General features: G+C 41.3%; 1 protein-coding gene across 2 annotated transcripts in view; it reads right to left on the bottom strand.

Moving 5' to 3' along the window:
• ADAMTS18 (ADAM metallopeptidase with thrombospondin type 1 motif 18) overlaps nt 1-20,916 on the bottom strand; it is a 173,850-nt gene that overhangs the window by 17,096 nt on the left and 135,838 nt on the right. For both annotated transcript variants that reach the window (XM_077288385.1, XM_077288386.1), the window contains 6 exons: nt 19,893-20,023; nt 11,388-11,511; nt 10,804-11,048; nt 4,363-4,501; nt 2,991-3,117; nt 2,699-2,903 (listed from right to left, as the gene is read on the bottom strand). In XM_077288385.1, the coding sequence (XP_077144500.1) occupies nt 2,699-2,903; nt 2,991-3,117; nt 4,363-4,501; nt 10,804-11,048; nt 11,388-11,511; nt 19,893-20,023 (971 nt within the window). The remainder of the gene's footprint in view (nt 1-2,698; nt 2,904-2,990; nt 3,118-4,362; nt 4,502-10,803; nt 11,049-11,387; nt 11,512-19,892; nt 20,024-20,916) is intronic.

Genomic DNA, 20,916 nt, shown 5'->3' with positions numbered 1-20,916 from the left:
GGGCTTAAGAGAAATGTTGAACATATGCTGAGCTTCCTGAAACCCATCTCTCAAGCTTTAAACAAAACACAGAAAAATAGCTGTTTTATTGCGGATGCTGTTGAAATTTGGAAGGAACTGAGTGAACACTTAAAAACAGAACTACACATGGACAGAATTAAATTACAAGCAGTAAACAAACGAATGGGACAAGCACTGACTCCAGCTCATTTTTTGGCAAATATTGTCAATATCCAATATCAGGGTCAAAACCTAAGTGCTGAGGAAGAGGAGTTAGCTATGACATGGGTATCCAGCAATCATCCATCTTTAATGCCAACTATAATAAACTTCAGAGCTAAGGGGGAACCATTCAAGAAATATATGTTTGCTGAAGATATTTTAAGGAAGGTCACACCAGTAAACTGGTGGAAGTCACTTAAGCGCTTGGATTTAGAGACTGTTCAAGTAATGATTTCACTTTTAACAGCAGTAGCTTCTTCTGCAGGCGTTGAAAGAATATTCTCTTCCTTTGGACTCATTCATTCTAAATTGAGAAATCGGTTGGGACCCAATAAAGCAGGAAAGCTTGTTTTTCTTTTCCAGATTATGAATAGGAACAAAGAAGAAGATGATGATGAAGATGACGACAAGTGAGCTACAGAGGACAGCAGGGACAGTAGTATTTAAGTTTTTCATGTGTCGGCTGGGCTGACAGTCTAAGTTTCTTAAAATATATATATATTTTGTTTAGCCAAATTAGTTAACAAACATGGATGTTTGTTTAAGCAAATAACTTATGCTGTAATGTTGTTATTGTTTCAGTTGAATAAATCTATTTAAATTGTTATTAAGGTCAGGATTATTTTTCTCCTTCCTAAGTACAACAGAACAGTGGTGTCCAAATATGAATGATTAACCCATTAAACTGGGGAGAAAAAAGTAATATAAAAAGTGATTCTAAAAATCTTCATCTACTTGCATGTTAAAGTAGCAAGAACTAGTTTAGGTAGAAACTTTGATTTAAATCACTGATTTAAATCAAGCCTTACTGACTAGTGATTTAAATCGTGATTTAAATCGTGATTTAAATCAGTTAGATTTAAATCAAATCCACCCTGCTCAGCACTGACAATATGTTGGTTATTGAATAATCCCTTTAAACAGAAAGTATTCTAGAAATTTCGCAGAGGACAATCTTGTTAAAAGGGTTGTCCCATCTTAAAAAGGACCAGTCACCAGGTCAAAGGAGGCCTTCCTTTAATTTTATCCTATCCCCCTATGCTCTCCTGATTATTCTATTTTTTTATTCACTATACTTTTCCAGAGATATTAGTCTTTTTATTTAGTGCAAATTTGTATGGTCTTTATAAGAGGGAGTGACTCACTGGATCCTCAGGGGCATGTCTTTAGGTTGCTCTGCATTACTTCCCTGTGAGTAACGCCCCTTTAAAGAGACCATAAAATGTAGCACCAAATAAAAAGGCCTATATCTCTGGAATCGTATGGTAGATTTGAAAAAAAAAAGAAAATGAATACTCAGATGAACAATGGAAATATTACAAGAGCAACTTTTTAAAAACCCAATAAGTAATAATTGTCTGATAGATGTGAGTCCCTCCACTGGGATCCACATTCAGAGAACGCGACCCTGTTGCATGCAATCTGGATTCCAAAGTTGACATCTCTTGTACATGAGTTCTAAAAACTGACAAGTAATCCCGCTCAGCAATTTTTGTAACTCCTTTACAAATCAGTGGAGAAAACCGCTCATGCATGGCCACCTCTCCAAAAACTGCAGTGTGTCATGGCCCTGATCTCAAAATAGATGCGGACCCCAGAGGTGTAAACCATCCCTATAATAAAATTATGGAACGTCCTATTGCTATGGCATAAACCTTAAAAATGGGAATAACCTTTAATCTACTGTTATTACGTTCCCTATTTGTTCGTTGACTGACTGAAGATATATCCTCCTAGGTAACAGGCAAAGCTAAAATATATTTTATTCTACTGTAGACAGAGCAGAGGGAGAGGCTCCTGCTGCAGAAAGTTGTCTTACAGTCACACACAGGATAGTAGAGGATTTGGAAAATGATTGAGCTTTATTTTATATAATTTTTAGCTTTAATTACAATGTGGATGAAAATAAGATCAATTAAAAAGTATAGGTTAAAAGAGGAAATTTAGAGCTTTTTTTATTATTTTGGGTGCAATTTTTACCAATTACTACCATTTAACTAATTACTTCTCTATACAGGCCAAGTTTTTTGCACATTGCATTTAGTGCTACAACCCTTGCCTAAATCACAGCAGAATGGGTTTCTGATTGTGACTTTATTTACTAGTTAGGCCCAAAAGCAATATTTAAACAGACCTTATTGGATTTTAGTGGCTATCACTAAAATGGGTTGTCCAGGATTAGAAGAACATGGCTTTTTTCTTCCAGAAGTAGCGCCACACCTGTCTACTTGTCTATGTTATATATATAAATTATTTGAGCTGAGCTGTAATACCACACGCAACCTGTGAACAGAAGGGGTGCTATTTGTATTCCGCTTAATGCTTAAAAACAATTCAAAGAATATGATTCAATTAACATATCTCTGGGTGATGCAATTTTTGCAAAGTTACTTGAAATCAAAGAGTGAGAACTAATACTGAGAAGATTGGGACTGTCTATGGGCTTCTGTTATTATAGTCAATTTTTTCATCCTACCTGAGACCATGGACCGGTGCTCCATTCTGCTGGACAATCCTGAGTGTTGCATTGTTGGGCCTGGATAGGAGTACTCACTGGGCAGTTGGAGTGTCCAACCAGTTCCTCACCCTGCATAGTCTTTTTTTGGAGGCACTGAATAGTTCTGGTCTGTTGGCCACCACCACAAGAAGTGCTGCATGGACTCCACTGACCAGCTGACCAACTGTAGGAAACAAAAAAAATAACAATGTTTAGGATGATAGATAGATAAATTCACTTTTTCATGTTTCCATCATTGAAGGCTACTTACAACGCTGGGCATGGTTGGGTATTGCACAATTTTGGCTCCAGGACAGGTTTGCTCAACAATCCGCACATACTAGAGTTAACTTGAGTTCGAAATTCTTGTAAACAGACACATTTCACATTCATTTGACCTTAAAAATATGGAAAAAGTTAATTAATACTAAATATTCAAGGGCTGTGTGTACACATAGCTCTTTGAGGAGTTTTTGGAGCAAAAGCTGAATGAAAACTTTCAAAATTTCAAAACTCCTCCAAATCTTGGAGTTTGCACTCAGTTTCTCCTCCAAAAACTCAGCAAAAAGACTCCTTCGTCTGCCAAACATCTATTCCAGAATATAGCAAACTCAAGAACTAATTGACCCCAAAAATGTTGTCTTCAAATTTAGTTAATAAATTAATCAAAAGGGTTCTATAGCATTATAAAAACCATGACAACCTTCTTCCAGACGTAGAGCCTCACATGTCCACCAGTTGTGTGTAGTATTGCAGCTTAGTACTATTGACTTCAATTGAGCAGCGCTGCAATACTAAACACAAACTGTGGACTAGTGTGGTGCAGTTTCTGTGAAAAAAATGACAGGAAAAAATACAGCCTTTTCTTTTCTTTTTATATCCTGTCTATTCCCGTACATCACTGTCTGATTTTATGTACATTATTGATCAACTCTGAATAAAAAATAATTCTGGGCAAAGGACACATTTCGAAAGTCCATCATTCTTCCCCCCAAAATGGCATTTTCTCAAAATATGAGACATTTACTATAGTATTACATTGGCGTAACATGTCAGCCCTTATTCCAGGTGTATAATGTAAAGCTCCTGGGCCACAGTGCAAATTTTGCAACAACTCCTGTCTCACCTACCATGTCCCATTTGTAACCTTGGTGCCTTACAACGTGGTGGAGCTGCTGTTGAACCCCTAACCCAAGGGTGGTAAACTTTTTCTCTGCCAAGGGCCATTTGGATATTTATACCATCCTTGGGGGCCATATAAATTGTGTGCTAACTGCGCCCACAAAGAACGTCCTGATGCTGGCACTGGTGTCACGACATAATGTTTCATTGCACATGCCTCAGCATTGAGTAGTGAACACTGCGTGCATGTGCTTACAGAACAACAACAAAATTAATGAGCAGGCAAATATCAAAATACAGCTGCCGGTACAAGCACTGCAGTCCCCAGGAATCTGCACGGGGACCAGATAAAAGGTCATTGAGAGCCGTAAATGGCCCGTCAGCCTGAGGTTCCCCATCCCTGCCCTACGTTATGTGGGTCTGGAACTGATTGCTACCTCTGCTCCCCCTATAGCTATTCCCCCTAGTTTAGGTAGTGAAAAACATTCCATAATTAGCACTGAATAAAAAAATTGCCTTACCCCCACCACATGTGACTGAGCATTCTGTATACATAGGGACCCAGGAGAAAGTTGCTTTTTTCATAGGTGCCTCTTCATGTGCAGAAAAAGGTAATGTATATTCCCATACAAATCCGCCATTCTTCCCTTGGTAAAGAACCTAGAACAAAAGAAGAAAATTGAAAAACTGGTTTCCTGTTTAGTCCTCACCTTAAGGTTTCATGCAGACGACGTAATTTCAGTCCAAGTGTTGCCCGTCAAAACATCGGATCACACTTGGACCAATGTTATTCTGTAGGGCCTTGCCCACGTCTGGTTTGTTCCTAGGACTGAGCGGTCCTATTAAGAAAAATGCAGCATGCGCAGTTCTTATCAGATAATTGGATGGCACTCACCCATTCATGTCTATGGGTCTGTCTAAAACATTGGATCTCACTTGGGTGATAACCAAGTGCGGTCCAATTTTCTCACACTAACAGAATGGACAAGATGGAGAAACCTTTACTTCTTTTAATTCTCCACATCCAAGAAAATTGGATCCCACTCTGATCAGAGTCTGATCAGAGTGAGATTAGCATGATCCCACTGATTTTCTTGGATGAAGAACATACGGACGTCTGCACCTGCCATAATAAATATAGTCACACTTCGAGTACCATCATAAAGAGCAGAAAAAGAGAGGAGTCTGTTGGAAGTCTTCCTCTGACTTCTTCCCACCTAGGCTTGATTTTCCTAAACACAAATAAGGAAAGACCTGTCAATCAAATAAGGTTAGGTGAGAAAATGCCAGAAGGAGACACCTAGTGGACTCTTCTTTCTGAGCCCCATCTTGTTATTCAAACTTTGTTTTCAGTTGTTTGTAACGAGGAAGCCAGTCTGGATCTCATAGCAAGCATGATATGGGCAGGCTGATATTCTTGACAGGTTCAATATAAAACATTAGTTCTGTAACTGACACCTGGACAATTTAAGGACTCTGTTGCAGATTTTACATTGGAGCAGAAGCTCCAACATAGACTAGGTGAAATTAAATATGACAACTGTTATCATATGCAAGGAAACATCAAGTGTAATGTCCATTGCCAAAAGAAGAAGGTGGGAGATGTAACCTTTCTTCCAGTCGCTTGGAGAGAACTTGGTCCTGATAAGAGCTTGTGGGAGCTCAGGAGAAAGAATATAGCTCCATCTTCTTTGCAGAGAGTCATTGCAGACTTGAAGATGAAGGGGCATAAATGGTGGGGTACTGTAAGGTTCAATGCCGGTGGTGCCTCGGCATTGTTTCCCTGCCTTCACCAAGTGGGGACAACAACATACCGCCCAGGGTGCAACAGTATCCTTATGCTCTTTTTTCCATTCATTGTGCACACCACACTGTCTCCCAGGGCGTGCTTTCCTTGCTCTCACAGGGACACCGTGCTCACATAGTAAAATGGGTTCCCCTGTAAGATGGCTCCCTGCCAATAGTTGGGACGGGAGGCATCTTGTATAAAAGTCACCAGCCCCAATAGGAAGGTGCCTGAGCAACCCTTATTGTTACTGTCGGACATTGCCCTGGAGTGGCACCTGGCAGCTACCTGCCGCACAAGCCTGACCTCACCACCAGAGGCTCCAGTGAACACCAAGTTAGCTGCTTAGCTATACCCCTCCAGGGTAAGTCTGTTCCGTGGCACAATGGTATCACGATCCACGTGCGGGCATGACATTAAATTTTTTGTGGCTGCTTATACATTTTTTACATTTTTTTTTAAAGGAACCACCAAAAGTACAATAATAAAACCATAAAGACTACCATAAAAAGATGGAAATGCCATCATTTATTGCCAAAAGAAACATGTTTAGGTTATGATGGTCTAAGTCCCAAGGGCATTTGTCCCTATTGTCATCTAGAATCACCAAACTATCCTTCTGACTAGGAGCAGGATTAAAGTAAACCAGGACCCCATCCAGCGACCTCATGAGTAATCTGTGGCAGCTGGAAGGGAGCCTTGAGAACTGTCTTTTACCTGACGGCATCTTCTTTTGATTAGCTGGCCTCGCACAACTTCACAAGTCGAATAATCAAAAGCAGAAAACAGATACCGTCAGGTGTGAGGTGTTACACAGGGCATCCTTCCAGCATTACTGAAGTGGCCAAATGCAGGGGCGTACCTATTTTAGATGCAAGGATTGCATTTGCACTTAGTCTCTCGAGGCCCAAAAGGCCTCTTTGGTCCATACGAAAAAACTATTACTATTAATGACCTGTGATAGTTGAGGGCTCTGTTGGAGATTTTACACTGAGATCCATGAGCTTCAAGTTACACCACTGGCCAATGGACCAGATCCTACAAATCAACTGGCACCAATTCTATCTAGGAGCTTTCTAAGGGTTGTCCTATAAATAAAATTTAGAACCTCTATTCAGGATATGTGATAAATGTATGATCTAACTGTTGAGAACCCAATCGATCATGAAAACTGAGGTCCCAAAATCCCTTTGTGAGGGAAGTGGTGGAAAAGCATGTGCAACCACTGCATTATTCGGGAGTCATGGTCGAAGAATCACTACCACTTCACTCAGATAAGAGACTTTTGGTCTTCCATTCTCTATATCCATGTGGGTCTCAACAGCCAGCCCCCAAGTGTTCATGCATTCATCATATATCCAATGGATATGTAATAAATGCTGTCTATGGGAAACGTCTTGTCTTGTTGTATGATTTGTCATTTTGGGCATTCGGGAGAAATGGTACGGTACCTACAATAAAAGATGTTTATTTTTTTCCAAGTGACCTCAATAACCCAGTCTGATTTTATAAATTTTTAGTATGTCATCCAGGATCCAAGGACTACTTTTTTTTATGGACAGTGATTTTTGGTAGAGAAAAATTTATTTACTCTTGAATCACATAGTAAAATAGATCTCGCCAGACTAATAAATCATTCCACTATTAATCCTCGACTGAGCCCTTAAATAATTCTATGAGAAACTAAAACTTCAAGGGAAAAAAAACTGAAAAATGTATCAACACTGCAAATTATTATGGAAATATTTTTGGAAAATATATACACTCTGGGTCTCCCATGATAAGATGATGGCCTATATATTAACATCTCTTTCTGTACAGCTATGAATCATCGGACTCTAAATATGAATTATCGTTTGCATTTTTTTCTATTTGTGTTGTTGCCATAAATTTGGTGTCAAACCCTTGGACGGATACCGAGTTTAGTTTAATTCCTTCGGAAGTAATATGAATCCCATTGGTGGCTATTGAGACGGCCTAGAGGCTTCGATGCTGGCCAAAAAATGAAGCGCTCGCTTCTTTTATGATCAACAAAATAGAATGCAACTTTTTAATTAACACAAGTGGGAATGCAAAAATGTGAAAGACGTTCCAGATGAATAATAAAAGGCCTTCATAAGCAATACTAGGGGAAACACCATCATTGTGAACTTAGTGTTTATGTCAAGGTCAATAACGTTGGATTTAATGGCTTGTAGTTGACACTTTTTGCTGCCTCCAGATAAGTTTTGTTTTCTTTTGAGTCACTTTTTTTTGTTAGAGAAGAATAATTCGGAGCACACCCTTTACTTTGGTTAATTATTTTACAGAGAGAATGATCTGGGGAAATTTTGCTGATAGATGCTTTCGTAACGGCATATTAAAAAACATTGGCCCGGTACACCCTCAACACAAAGTCATTATCATACAAGTAAACGAGGTCTAGATATTTTACTTTATTGTTTTCCATACTTTTATCTATAGATATTGTATTAGTATTAGATATTCCAACTTATTCTGCGATTTATTATTAAGTGCAGTACCCGGCGTGATCTTTAGGTGGCACAAGGAGTTCAAAAATAGGTGGCTCAGAGAGTTCAAAAACAGTTAAAAAAAAGTTTCAAGGTGCTGTCCATCTTTTGGGACTTTTTTAACGTAAAGGATTAAATCCACTAGTAGGATCAACCCTCCTAAGCCATCAATTTATTTTTATTTATTTATTTTACTCATTTATATAACGCCATTATTTCCACAGTGTTTTATCTACATTATCAGGGTCAGTAAAGGCGGTCGTATCAGAGCGCTTAAGAGGTAGCCTAAAGAACAAGGGGGGTGTCGAGCACCACCGCAACACCTCCGAGGGAGGACTAAAGCAGGATTAAATAGTGGAAATCGGTCACAGGAGCGCTGAAGGAAACTCTGACACCAGGTAAAGTGGCTAAACTTTACCTGGTGTCAGTTTCCTTCAGCGCTCCTGCGACCGATTTCCACTATTTGATCCTGCTTTTGTCCTCCCTCGGAGGTGTTCGGCTGGAGCTGGGGTGGTGCTCGACACCCCCCGACGAAACCAAACGCAATCAAAGGGAGAACATACAAATTCCATGCAGATGTTTTCCTTGATAGGATTCAATCCCAGGACCCCAGCACTGCAAGGCTGCATTGCTAACCACTGACCCACCATGCTGCCTATATGAACATTTAGGTAAGAGAAAGATGAATATAATGATACATTAAAATCAGTGATCCGATATTTTATTCCTGAGAAACCCACTTTTTACTTTATATGTAAATGAGCTGTTAAGATCTATGGGCTGGAAAGAGATCTCCCCTAGAATTTTCCAGCCACACCCACCACAAATGATTGGCTGCTCTCTTCCTATGCACAGTGTACTCAGAAAGCTGCCAATTAGAGATGTGGGTGGGGTTACGTAGGGCTCAGAACTGTTATATCTGCTTCACATGAAATAGTGATTTCATCAAAACTGCAGCAAGCAGCTCCATAGGAAAAAGAAGGCTACTCACTCTTTTTATTTCTATTAGCACTCCAAAAGTTGAGGAAAATATCCTTTAGATATATCTTAAATGTCCTGTACGAGAAAACTCCTTTAACTGAATTTTCTCTTCCTATTGTGATCCACTCTTTTTGAATGGGGGATTCCTTATAATTAGCACTTTTCCAGGGCTATATGATCTGGAACGTCTTTACCTTTACTTTCCAACCTGCGTTACTCCTACCATTGTCTAAAGGCTTGCCTTCCCCTAAACTGAAAACCTTCCTCTATGTTATACCTGTATAAAATGAAACAGACAGGAGAGCAAGAGCAGAGAGACAAAGACACACCCCTATTTCCTGTCATCTGTTTTAGTGTCTTTGCTGCTTCCGATGGATTACAATTAACAACAGGTAGCTGAAGGCAAGTTAGACCAAAACAAAGCCACCTAGTGGCCCAAACCTTAATGGGGTTAGAAAACATAATTTTTATGTAAAGAGATTTTCAGATTTTCTATTTAGCACTTTTGAATCTTTTGAATAAGATCGAGTTGTCCAAGCCCTCCTCCAGATGGAAGACAACTGTCTCTCTAGTGCCAACTATTGAGAATAATGACCCTTCAAGTCAATGTCCAACCCTTTAATGAGCCTTGCAACATGACAAAGGATATTTGCCAAATTAAAGTCTCCACAAAGAGGATGACCCCATCTACAGACAACTGTTTTAGAGGGTCTTTATATCAGGTCAGATAAGTCTATTTGCTGTAAGCTTGAGCTTTGATATCAAGCAAACCACGCATTGTCTCAAAAGCCAAATCCATGACTCATATCTTCAACATCCACGGGTCACTGGGAAAGCATTTCCAAACGTATAGAGTGCTGACCTCAAATTAATAGTTAGGATCACTTAGCGGAATTAGTGCTCAGTATATTTTAGTCTGCACTCGTGCGGATAAACTTGGCTCAAACTTGGGTTTTTAAGTATTTTGGATGAATAGTATTCTCATAATTTAACTTAACATAGCGCGCTTTTACGATAGACCAAAGGCTTACTACTCTAGCGTAGTATCTTGAAAGGGGTTGTCCCATGAATAATGAATAAATTATCATTTCTCTGTCATGTTACATAAAATGTAGCAACTCTTCAAATTCTATATTTTTTATTTTATTTTACTGTGTCTTTCTATTGTTACATATTTGTTAACCTATTACATGCCAAATTAAAATTTTTACAAGTACGGATTTTTCAGAAAAGGGCATGACAATGACATGATTTCCTATTTTGAAAACATTCATTTTACAAACACAACACAAAAAATTGGACCTAATTATAAAAATTATAAAATCTTAGTTGCTAGAAGCTAAAGATTAGGTGTCCCAAAAAAAGGACATGGGTTAAGAAGCTACTTATTTTATATGTATGACTTTATGTTTATGTTTGACTATATTAACACAATAAAAATATTTTTAGAAAAGCCATATTCTTTTTTTTTTCCTGTGGTAGAACCATGTATAAGCTTGTTTTGGGGGACGCGATGTAGCTGTTATTGTTCGTAATTTGTTTTATATTTGTTTTTATATCACATTTTATTCATTTTTGGAAGGAGGGAGGATCACAAAGCTGCTATTCTGAAATGCTTTAGCCAGATCTGATAAGCCACAAGAATATTAAGGAACCAGAAAATTATACTAAAATAAATTTCTTACTTCCAAAACCAGAGTTTCATTGGTCGGTCCCGCTGCATAAAGACTTTCGGGTTGCTGTGTTGATCTTTGATAAAGGAAAGTGGTCCCGGCAAATGGGAACTTTCCAGGCCAATCAATGGTCCATTCCCCTGTCAAATAGTACTTTCCATTAAGGTTTCTCACAGCGATGTAACTGGTGGAATACTGAAGCTCTCGGAAATGAATACTTCTCGCGCCAACCGGCACAGTGACAACGGTATAGTATTCTGTTCAGGAAGAAAGAACAGAGAGGAGTCTTCAATTGTAATCGTGAGCAGAAGTAGCGAGATTAGTCACAGGCTTCATTTATGGGTTTCAGAAGACTGTCCGGGATTACCAAAATATGGCCATCATATCTATTGATGTATCTATCTATCATTCTTACTCAGGTGCCAAGTGATAGTACTCAGTGTGGTGCCACCTTATAGCCATTTGCGTATGCCCTTTTATTCAAGCCTTAGTAACACTATAACATCCTTAGACTTATTGAAGGGGGTTGTTATTGGATATGGGGCACTCGAGTCATCGGTCGGAAGCTACTTCTCTGGATCACTAGAAGATCTTACCATTAGTTTTGTGATGGTTCAGATACTGTCCTCTGTAAAACTTGCATGTAGAATTATCACCTTTACAGACTCCGCAGGCATCCAAAGCTGCTTTTGATCCAAGAACATAATCACACCCTACAAGCTGGCACCGGAATTTACAGAAATGAAATGTGCGTTAGGAGACTGTGAGTGTCGGAACGCATCATATCACAGGATGCAGGCAGATCATTTCTTCATGCTGTCACCGAGCCAAAGTGAAATTAAAATCCATTCACTTTCCTGCACAGTACATTTAGTTAGATGATATTTTACTCCACAACAGATAATAGAAATCTCAATGCAACCAATTAATTAAGTGCTTAGTTAAAGGTTGTTCTGCGGTTAATATGAATTACACATCATTTATTCTGATATTTTACGGTAGTTTTATGTTTCAGAGTCAGTTAAAATTGCTGTTTTGCGCAATTGGTATTGCATGGGTAAGTATACACAGCAATTTCAGCAAAACCAACCATAGGGATTTTATATATATGGATACAATAGAAGCAAATTTAATTTTACCAAATGTTTTATCAGTAGCAGGTAGGATAAAATTTCAGCGAGCTCAAATTGCTATCTTATCAAGACATTTTGAAGTCAATGCAGCGGTCAACTTTTCTCAATGAGTCCAACTTTAAAAAAACTTCTTGTGATCAGCATTTATTATTGGAGCACCTCATGATCAGTCATTTCTCTACAGTGAAAATGTGTTAGTACACGGCAGCAAACATGAGCAAATTGATTCTCAACTGTTCGAATTCCTTACCAATTGAAAAAAAATGATGGCCTACTGGAGATTCTTTTGAAGGCAAGGAAGGTGTTAAATCATAAATGTAAAAACTGTCTTAAGAACACCTCTAACCTGTGCTACCATTGCAGTCTCCTCTTCTGATTAGCCTTCTCTTTAGACTGGCCTTTGGTATGAGTCTTCCGGCACTGACTAGTCCTCACATAGTCATGTGTGCTTCCACATGCAGTCAAGTGGTCGTTAATGCATGGCATTGACGTCAATGATATGTGCCACGTGAGGACTAGACAACAATGAAAGACGCAAGGATTGAAGAAGGATCTGAAGGTGTTATGACTCCAATGGCGAGGGTCTCAGAGATATCAGCAAGTCTGCGAAATACAAAAATCCAGCTCATAGGGCAGTGGTAACTGGGTTGACCATATATCTACTCCTAACGCCAACACTAGAAGTAGCCGGGGAACATGCCTACGTTGGTCGCTAGATGTCTCGCGCCAGCCGGAGGACTAACTACCCCTAGAAGAGGAAAACAAAGACCTCTCTTGCCTCCAGAGAATAGACCCCAAAAGTTGGATACAAGCCCCCCACAAATAATAACGGTGAGGTAAGAGGAAATGACAAACACAGAGATGAACTAGGTTTAGCAAAGAGAGGCCCACTCACTAATAGCAGAATGTAGTAAGATAACTTATATGGTCAACAAAAACCCTAACAAAAATCCACACTGGAGATTCAAGAACCCCCGAACCGTCTAACGGCCCGGGGGGAGAACTCCAGCCTCCCTAGAGCTTCCAGCAAGGATAGGATACAGATTATGTACAAGCTGGACAAAAATGCAAAACAAAAACAATAGTAAAAAGCAAGAAAGCAGACTTAGCTTAATCAAGCAGGAACCAGGATCAGTAGACAAGAGCACTACAGATTAGCTCTGATATCAACGTTGCCAGGCATTGAACTGAAGGTCCAGGGAGCTAATATAGCAACACCCCTGACCTAACGACCCAGGTGAGCAAACAAGGGATGATAGACATACCCAGAGTAAAAACACTAGTAGCCACTAGAGGGAGCCAAAAAGTAAATTCACAACAGTACCCCCCCCTTAGTGAGGGGTCACCGAACCCTCACCAAGACCACCAGGGCGATCAGGATGAGCGGCGTGAAAGGCGCGAACTAAATCGGCCGCATGCACATCAGAGGCGACCACCCAGGAATTATCCTCCTGACCATAGCCCTTCCACTTGACCAGGTACTGAAGCCTCCGCCTGGAGAGACGAGAATCTAAGATCTTCTCCACCACGTACTCCAACTCGCCCTCAACCAACACCGGAGCAGGAGGCTCAGCAGAAGGAACCACAGGCACAACGTACCGCCGCAACAAGGACCTATGAAATACATTGTGAATGGCAAACGACACCGGAAGATCCAGGCGAAAGGATACAGGATTAAGGATCTCCAATATCTTGTAAGGACCAATGAATCGAGGCTTAAATTTGGGAGAGGAGACCTTCATAGGAACAAATCGAGAAGACAGCCATACCAAATCCCCAACACGAAGTCGGGGACCCACACCGCGGCGGCGATTGGCAAAACGCTGAGCCTTCTCCTGTGACAACTTCAAGTTGTCCACCACATAATTCCAGATCCGCTGCAACCTATCCACCACAGAATCCACTCCAGGACAGTCAGAAGGCTCCACATGTCCCGAGGAAAAACGAGGATGGAAACCGGAGTTGCAGAAAAATGGCGAAACCAAGGTGGCAGAACTAGCCCGATTATTAAGGGCAAATTCAGCCAACGGCAAGAAGGTCACCCAATCATCCTGATCAGAAGAGACAAAACACCTCAAATACGCCTCCAGAGTCTGATTAGTTCGTTCCGTTTGTCCGTTAGTCTGTGGATGAAAAGCGGACGAAAACGACAAATCAATGCCCATCCTAGCACAAAAGGATCGCCAGAACCTGGAAACAAACTGGGATCCTCTGTCCGACACAATATTCTCAGGAATGCCGTGCAAACGAACCACGTTCTGGAAGAACACAGGAACCAGATCAGCAGAGGAAGGCAGCTTTGGCAAAGGAACCAGATGGACCATCTTGGAGAAACGATCACATATCACCCAGATGACAGACATGCCTTTAGACACCGGGAGATCCGAAATGAAATCCATAGAGATGTGTGTCCAAGGTCTCTTCGGGACAGGCAAGGGCAAGAGCAACCCGCTGGCACGAGAACAGCAAGGCTTAGCTCGAGCACAAGTACTGCAGGACTGCACAAATGACCGCACATCCCTTGACAAGGAAGGCCACCAAAAGGACCTGGCCACCAGATCTCTGGTGCCAAAAATTCCCGGGTGCCCTGCCAACACAGAGGAATGAACCTCGGAAATGACTCTGCTGGTCCATTTAGCAGGCACAAACAATCTGTCAGGTAGACAAGAGTCAGGCCTACCAGCCTGAAATCTCTGCAACACACGTCGCAGATCTGGAGAAATCGCTGACAAGATAACTCCTTCCTTAAGAATACCCTCAGGTTCAGCGACTCCAGGAGCATCAGGCACAAAGCTCCTAGACAGAGCATCGGCCTTCACATTCTTAGAACCTGGTAAATACGAGACCACAAAGTCAAAACGGGAGAAAAACAATGACCAGCGGGCCTGTCTAGGATTCAGGCGTTTAGCAGACTCGAGATACATCAAATTTTTGTGATCAGTCAAGACCACCACCCGATGCTTAGCACCCTCGAGCCAATGACGCCACTCCTCAAATGCCCACTTCATGGCCAATAACTCCCAATTGCCCACATCATAATTTCGCTCTGCCGGCGAAAACTTCCTAGAGAAAAAGGCACAAGGTCTCATAGTAGAGCAACCAGGGCCTCTCTGCGACAAAACGGCCCCTGCCCCAATCTCCGAAGCATCCACCTCAACCTGAAAGGGAAGTGAGACGTCAGGCTGGCACAAAACAGGCACCGAAGTAAACCGGCGTTTCAACTCCTGGAAAGCCTCCACGGCAGCAGGAGCCCAGTTAGCTACATCAGAGCCTTTCTTGGTCATATCCGTCAGCGGTTTAACAACGCTAGAGAAATTTGCGATAAAACGACGGTAGAAGTTAGCAAAACCCAAGAACTTCTGAAGACTCTTAACTGACGAGGGTTGAGTCCAATCATGAATAGCTCGGACCTTGACTGGATCCATCTCCACAGCAGAAGGGGAAAAAATGAACCCCAAAAAGGGAACCTTCTGTACACCAAAGAGACACTTTGAGCCTTTTACAAACAAAGAATTTTCACGCAAAATCTCAAAAACCATCCTGACCTGCTCCACATGCGAGTCCCAATCATCAGAAAAAACCAGAATATCATCCAGATAAACAATCAAAAATTTATCCAGATACTTCCGGAAAATGTCATGCATGAAGGACTGAAAAACTGAAGGTGCATTAGAGAGCCCAAATGGCATCACCAAGTACTCAAAATGACCTTCGGGCGTATTGAATGCGGTTTTCCATTCATCGCCCTGCCTAATGCGCACAAGGTTGTACGCACCACGAAGGTCTATCTTGGTGAACCACTTAGCACCTTTAATCCGGGCAAACAAATCTGACAACAACGGCAAAGGATACTGAAATTTGACAGTGATCTTATTTAAAAGCCGATAGTCAATACAAGGCCTCAAAGATCCGTCCTTTTTGGCCACAAAAAAGAATCCCGCACCAAGAGGGGAAGAAGAAGGACGGATATGCCCCTTCTCAAGAGACTCCTTAATATATGAACGCATCGCGGTATGTTCAGGTACCGACAGATTAAACAGTCTCCCCTTAGGAAACTTACTGCCAGGGATCAAATCTATTGCACAGTCACATTCCCTATGAGGAGGCAGTGCACTGGACTTAGACTCGCTGAAGACATCCTGATAATCAGACAAATACGCCGGAACTTCCGAAGGCGTAGAAGAAGCAATAGACAAGGGCAGGGAATCCCCATGAATTCCATGGCAGCCCCAACTTGACACTGACATAGCCTTCCAGTCCAAGACTGGATTATGGGTCTGTAACCATGGCAAACCCAAAACAACCAAATCATGCATTTTATGCAGAACAAGAAAACGTATTACCTCCCGATGTTCGGGAGTCATGCACATGGTAACCTGTGTCCAAAACTGCGGTTTATTTTTTGCCAATGGCGTAGAATCAATACCCCTAAGAGGGATAGGATTTTCCAATGGCTCAAGAACAAATCCGCAGCGCTTGGCAAATGACAGATCCATAAGGCTCAGGGCAGCACCTGAGTCCACAAACGCCATGACAGGATACGATGACAGTGAACAAATCAAAGTTACAGATAGAATAAATTTAGGTTGCAAATTACCAATGACGACCGGACTAACAACCTTAGTAAGACGTTTAGAGCATGCTGAGATAACATGTGTAGAATCACCACAGTAGTAACACAAGCCATTCTGGCGTCTATGAATTTTCCGCTCATTTCTAGTCAGGATTCTATCACATTGCATTAATTCAGGTGCCTGTTCAGACAACACCATGAGGGAATTTGCGGTTTTGCGCTCCCGCAACCGCCGGTCGATTTGAATAGCCAGGGCCATAGAATCATTCAGACCTGTGGGAATGGGAAAACTCACCATCACATTCTTAATGGCTTCAGAAAGACCATTTCTAAAATTTGCAGCCAATGCACACTCGTTCCACTGGGTCAGCGCGGACCATTTCCGAAATTTTTGGCAATACACTTCAGCCTCGTCCTGGCCCTGAGACATAGCCAGCAAGGCTTTTTCTGCCTGAATCTCAAGATTGGGTTCCTCATAAAGCAAACCGAGCGCCAGAAAAAACGCATCAATATCAGCCAATGCCGGATCTCCTGGCGCCAGCGAGAAAGCCCAATCCTGAGGGTCGCCCCGTAAAAAAGAAATAACAATTTTCACTTGCTGAGCGGAGTCTCCAGAGGAACAGGGTCTCAGGGACAAAAACAATTTACAATTATTCCTGAAATTTCTAAACTTAAATCGGTCTCCGGAAAACAGTTCAGGAATCGGTATCTTAGGTTCTGACATAGGATTTCTGGTAACATAATCTTGTATGCCCTGCACACGAGCAGCAAGCTGGTCCACACCTGTAATCAAGGTCTGGACATTCATGTCTGCAGCAATCACAAGCCACTCAGAGGTAAAGGGGAAAAGAAAAAAAAAATGAGAGAGAGAAAAAAAAACTCAGAACTTTCTTTCTTATTATCCCGCTTCTGCAATGCATTTAACATTTAATACTGGCCTGGCAAACTGTTATGACCCCAATGGCGAGGGTCTCAGAGATATCAGCAAGTCTGCGAAATACAAAAATCCAGCTCATAGGGCAGTGGTAACTGGGTTGACCATATATCTACTCCTAACGCCAACACTAGAAGTAGCCGGGGAACATGCCTACGTTGGTCGCTAGATGTCTCGCGCCAGCCGGAGGACTAACTACCCCTAGAAGAGGAAAACAAAGACCTCTCTTGCCTCCAGAGAATAGACCCCAAAAGTTGGATACAAGCCCCCCACAAATAATAACGGTGAGGTAAGAGGAAATGACAAACACAGAGATGAACTAGGTTTAGCAAAGAGAGGCCCACTCACTAATAGCAGAATGTAGTAAGATAACTTATATGGTCAACAAAAACCCTAACAAAAATCCACACTGGAGATTCAAGAACCCCCGAACCGTCTAACGGCCCGGGGGGAGAACTCCAGCCTCCCTAGAGCTTCCAGCAAGGATAGGATACAGATTATGTACAAGCTGGACAAAAATGCAAAACAAAAACAATAGCAAAAAGCAAGAAAGCAGACTTAGCTTAATCAAGCAGGAACCAGGATCAGTAGACAAGAGCACTACAGATTAGCTCTGATATCAACGTTGCCAGGCATTGAACTGAAGGTCCAGGGAGCTAATATAGCAACACCCCTGACCTAACGACCCAGGTGAGCAAACAAGGGATGATAGACATACCCAGAGTAAAAACACTAGTAGCCACTAGAGGGAGCCAAAAAGTAAATTCACAACATGAAGGACCAGGAAAAACTGTTGCAGCCAAACAGTTGAGGGGCAAGCGTTGGATGATTATAATTTTTTTTTATTTTATAACCCCTTCCCTGCCCTCAGTTTATTATGCTTTGGGGTCCAGAAAGTGTCTTTTTGGGGCCGATATGAATTTTAGGAGGGTCAATTTAAATCTTCTAACCTAGTCAAGGAAATCTGCCTAAATGAATTTTGGAAGATTCGCTCATCTTCTACACGCCAACTATGCAGATTAAAGTCTGGTCAAATAATTCCAGGTGCAAGAGCTGCTTTAATAGAGTGGATCCAAAGTAAAGTCAACATGTTAAAATGCGTTCATGAGACAATCCCTTTGACTCTGGAAAAACTTAGATGACTCAGGAGGACCAGAGAAATCATATAGCAGGGAATTTACTTAGATGATTTATCAGAATTAAACTGATTACTCTATATAGTCCTGAAATCCATCCTTAAGGTACCAATATCATACCAAGTGTACCATTTTGCTAAGCCAGCTTTCCACATACGTAAGTTAAAGGGGTTAAAGAAGCCATGCCTACCCTTGGAATCCACTATCTGCTCCAGCATTGCCATTCAGATGGTCTCCTTACCACCAATCACCTGAGTATCCAGCCTATCAGTGGCCTCAATAGTCAGGTCACTGGTCATTGTGATGTCTTCACTTCTGGTCCAGCAAGGAGAACATCATAGTAGCAGTGCTGGAATGAGGAGCAGATTCTGGGCTTAAGTGTAACTTTCTTAATTCTTTTATCAGCAGTAATGGGTACATTTTTAATAAAGAGGAGAAGAACCCTTTAAAACATACAAATCTAAGTAAAAATACACAATAAAGAAAATGTCTAACTTGGTCACCCTCTTAAGCTCAAGCTCCTAAATCCATGCCTTAGTAGAGTTCTCCAGATATGACAAGTGAGTATCTTTACTTAATGAAGCTATTTAGTTAAAGACCCATTAACATTAGACGATTTGGCTCATTAATGAGGGTCGATCAACCAAATATGTCAACTTCTTCAAACAAGCCAACAAAACTGTAGGGAGAAGATTAATATTTAATATCATCATGCTGTCATCAGAGGTTTCATCAGCGCAACCCATGATCAGCCAAAATTGGTGCCAATATGCCTTAGAGTTAATAACTAATGGCAGCATTAATCAGACTCTGGTTGTGCTGTTGCAGTTGTGTGTTTTTTTTAACTCAGAAATGTTGTGGCCTTTCAGAGAAAACGTACTTTTAAAACCCATCATGGGACTATGTGTCTTGGATGACTAGTCTCAGTACAAGACACTGGCGACTTCTCTTTTACTCCCGTAGATTGACAGGTATCTACTGATGTACAAGACCTAAAATTCTAGGAAAGCTAGGCATGGAGAAGTTGTCATGGACTTATCTTGGGGCTAGTCATCCGAGACACATAGTCCCAATAAATTATACATGATTGCAATAACGCCACTAGTGTCTGATTTATGCTGCTAGTGGTTCAGGCAGCATGAATCTCCTGTCAAATTCACTTTAGTGGGAAATCCTCCTCTTGTAAGATTATCATAAGTTAAATGGGAAAAAGTTTAATTAAAACCAGATGACAAAAGACAAAGGTTCTTCAAAAAGTCAGATCAACAGCCAAGTGTATCTTGAATTGTGAAAAAAAAATGGTAATTTATTCAAAAAGGCTTTACCTCGCAACTACCGTCAATACAGATGTCGAGTCCGTTGGCAGAGCATGGAGTCCCATCCTTTACTTTGTTGGACAGCGCAAAGAAAAAGTCAAAATCTTCAGCCGTACAGTACAACTTGCAGATATTCTCCTCTGGAACACACAGAAGAGGTTTACATGAGAAATACTGTCTATTGCCTTGAGTCATACAAGTTATAAGTCAATGGTGATAATTCTCTAGGATCCTGTACTCATTAAACGATATTTCTAATATATTGTGTCTGCTATGATAATGGCAACATTTATTATACTTTTGGGACTAGATGGCACAATAGATATGGAGGGGGTAAATCAAAAATTAAAAAAGATGATGATCAAATTAGATTTATATCCACTTTTAATGGTCAGTGGACGCAGATGAGGGAAAGTCTTAGGCGTCACTGGAGTGTGCTTCAGATGGATCCTGTCTTATCGAAATATCTACCTAGAGACCCACTAATGACAGCTAGAAGAAGTCAAAATCTGGGAGACATGCTGGTCCAAAGCCACTATGTGCCTTAGATTAAGAACCTTTTCAATTCCCGTGGGCCACGACAGGGCTGTTTCCCCTGTGGTGGATGCATAGCATGTAAGAATGTCTTGAGAACGACTACCTTCACCTCATCTGACGGGATGCGGGACTTCAATATTAGGCAATATATCACCTGTGCGACCACACAGGTGATATATTATGCTACGTGTGGCTGTCAAAAAATTTATATAGGCTTGACATCACGCCAGCTAAGAATACGTACCCGTGAGCATGTGCGCGATATACTTGCAGCAGCCTCAGCCACGGATGTGACCTTGCTGAAAACTATACCAAGGCACTTCAAGAACTTTCACCAGTGTGATCCGAAATCTTTCATGGTCAGGGGCATCCAGCAGGTAAAACTTGGGATCCGTGGTGTGGACAATAAAAATTCAACTTGCCCAAAAGGAGTGTAGATGGATAACCATCTTGGGCACGATGTCCCCCCACGGTCTTAATGAGTCCCAGGGGTTTG

This window comes from Ranitomeya variabilis, chromosome 2 (genome assembly GCF_051348905.1).
Source record: "Ranitomeya variabilis isolate aRanVar5 chromosome 2, aRanVar5.hap1, whole genome shotgun sequence".
Lineage (NCBI taxonomy): Eukaryota > Metazoa > Chordata > Amphibia > Anura > Dendrobatidae > Ranitomeya > Ranitomeya variabilis.
The sequence above is the reverse complement of the archived record's forward strand: the minus strand, read 5'-3'. Positions and strand labels throughout refer to the sequence as shown.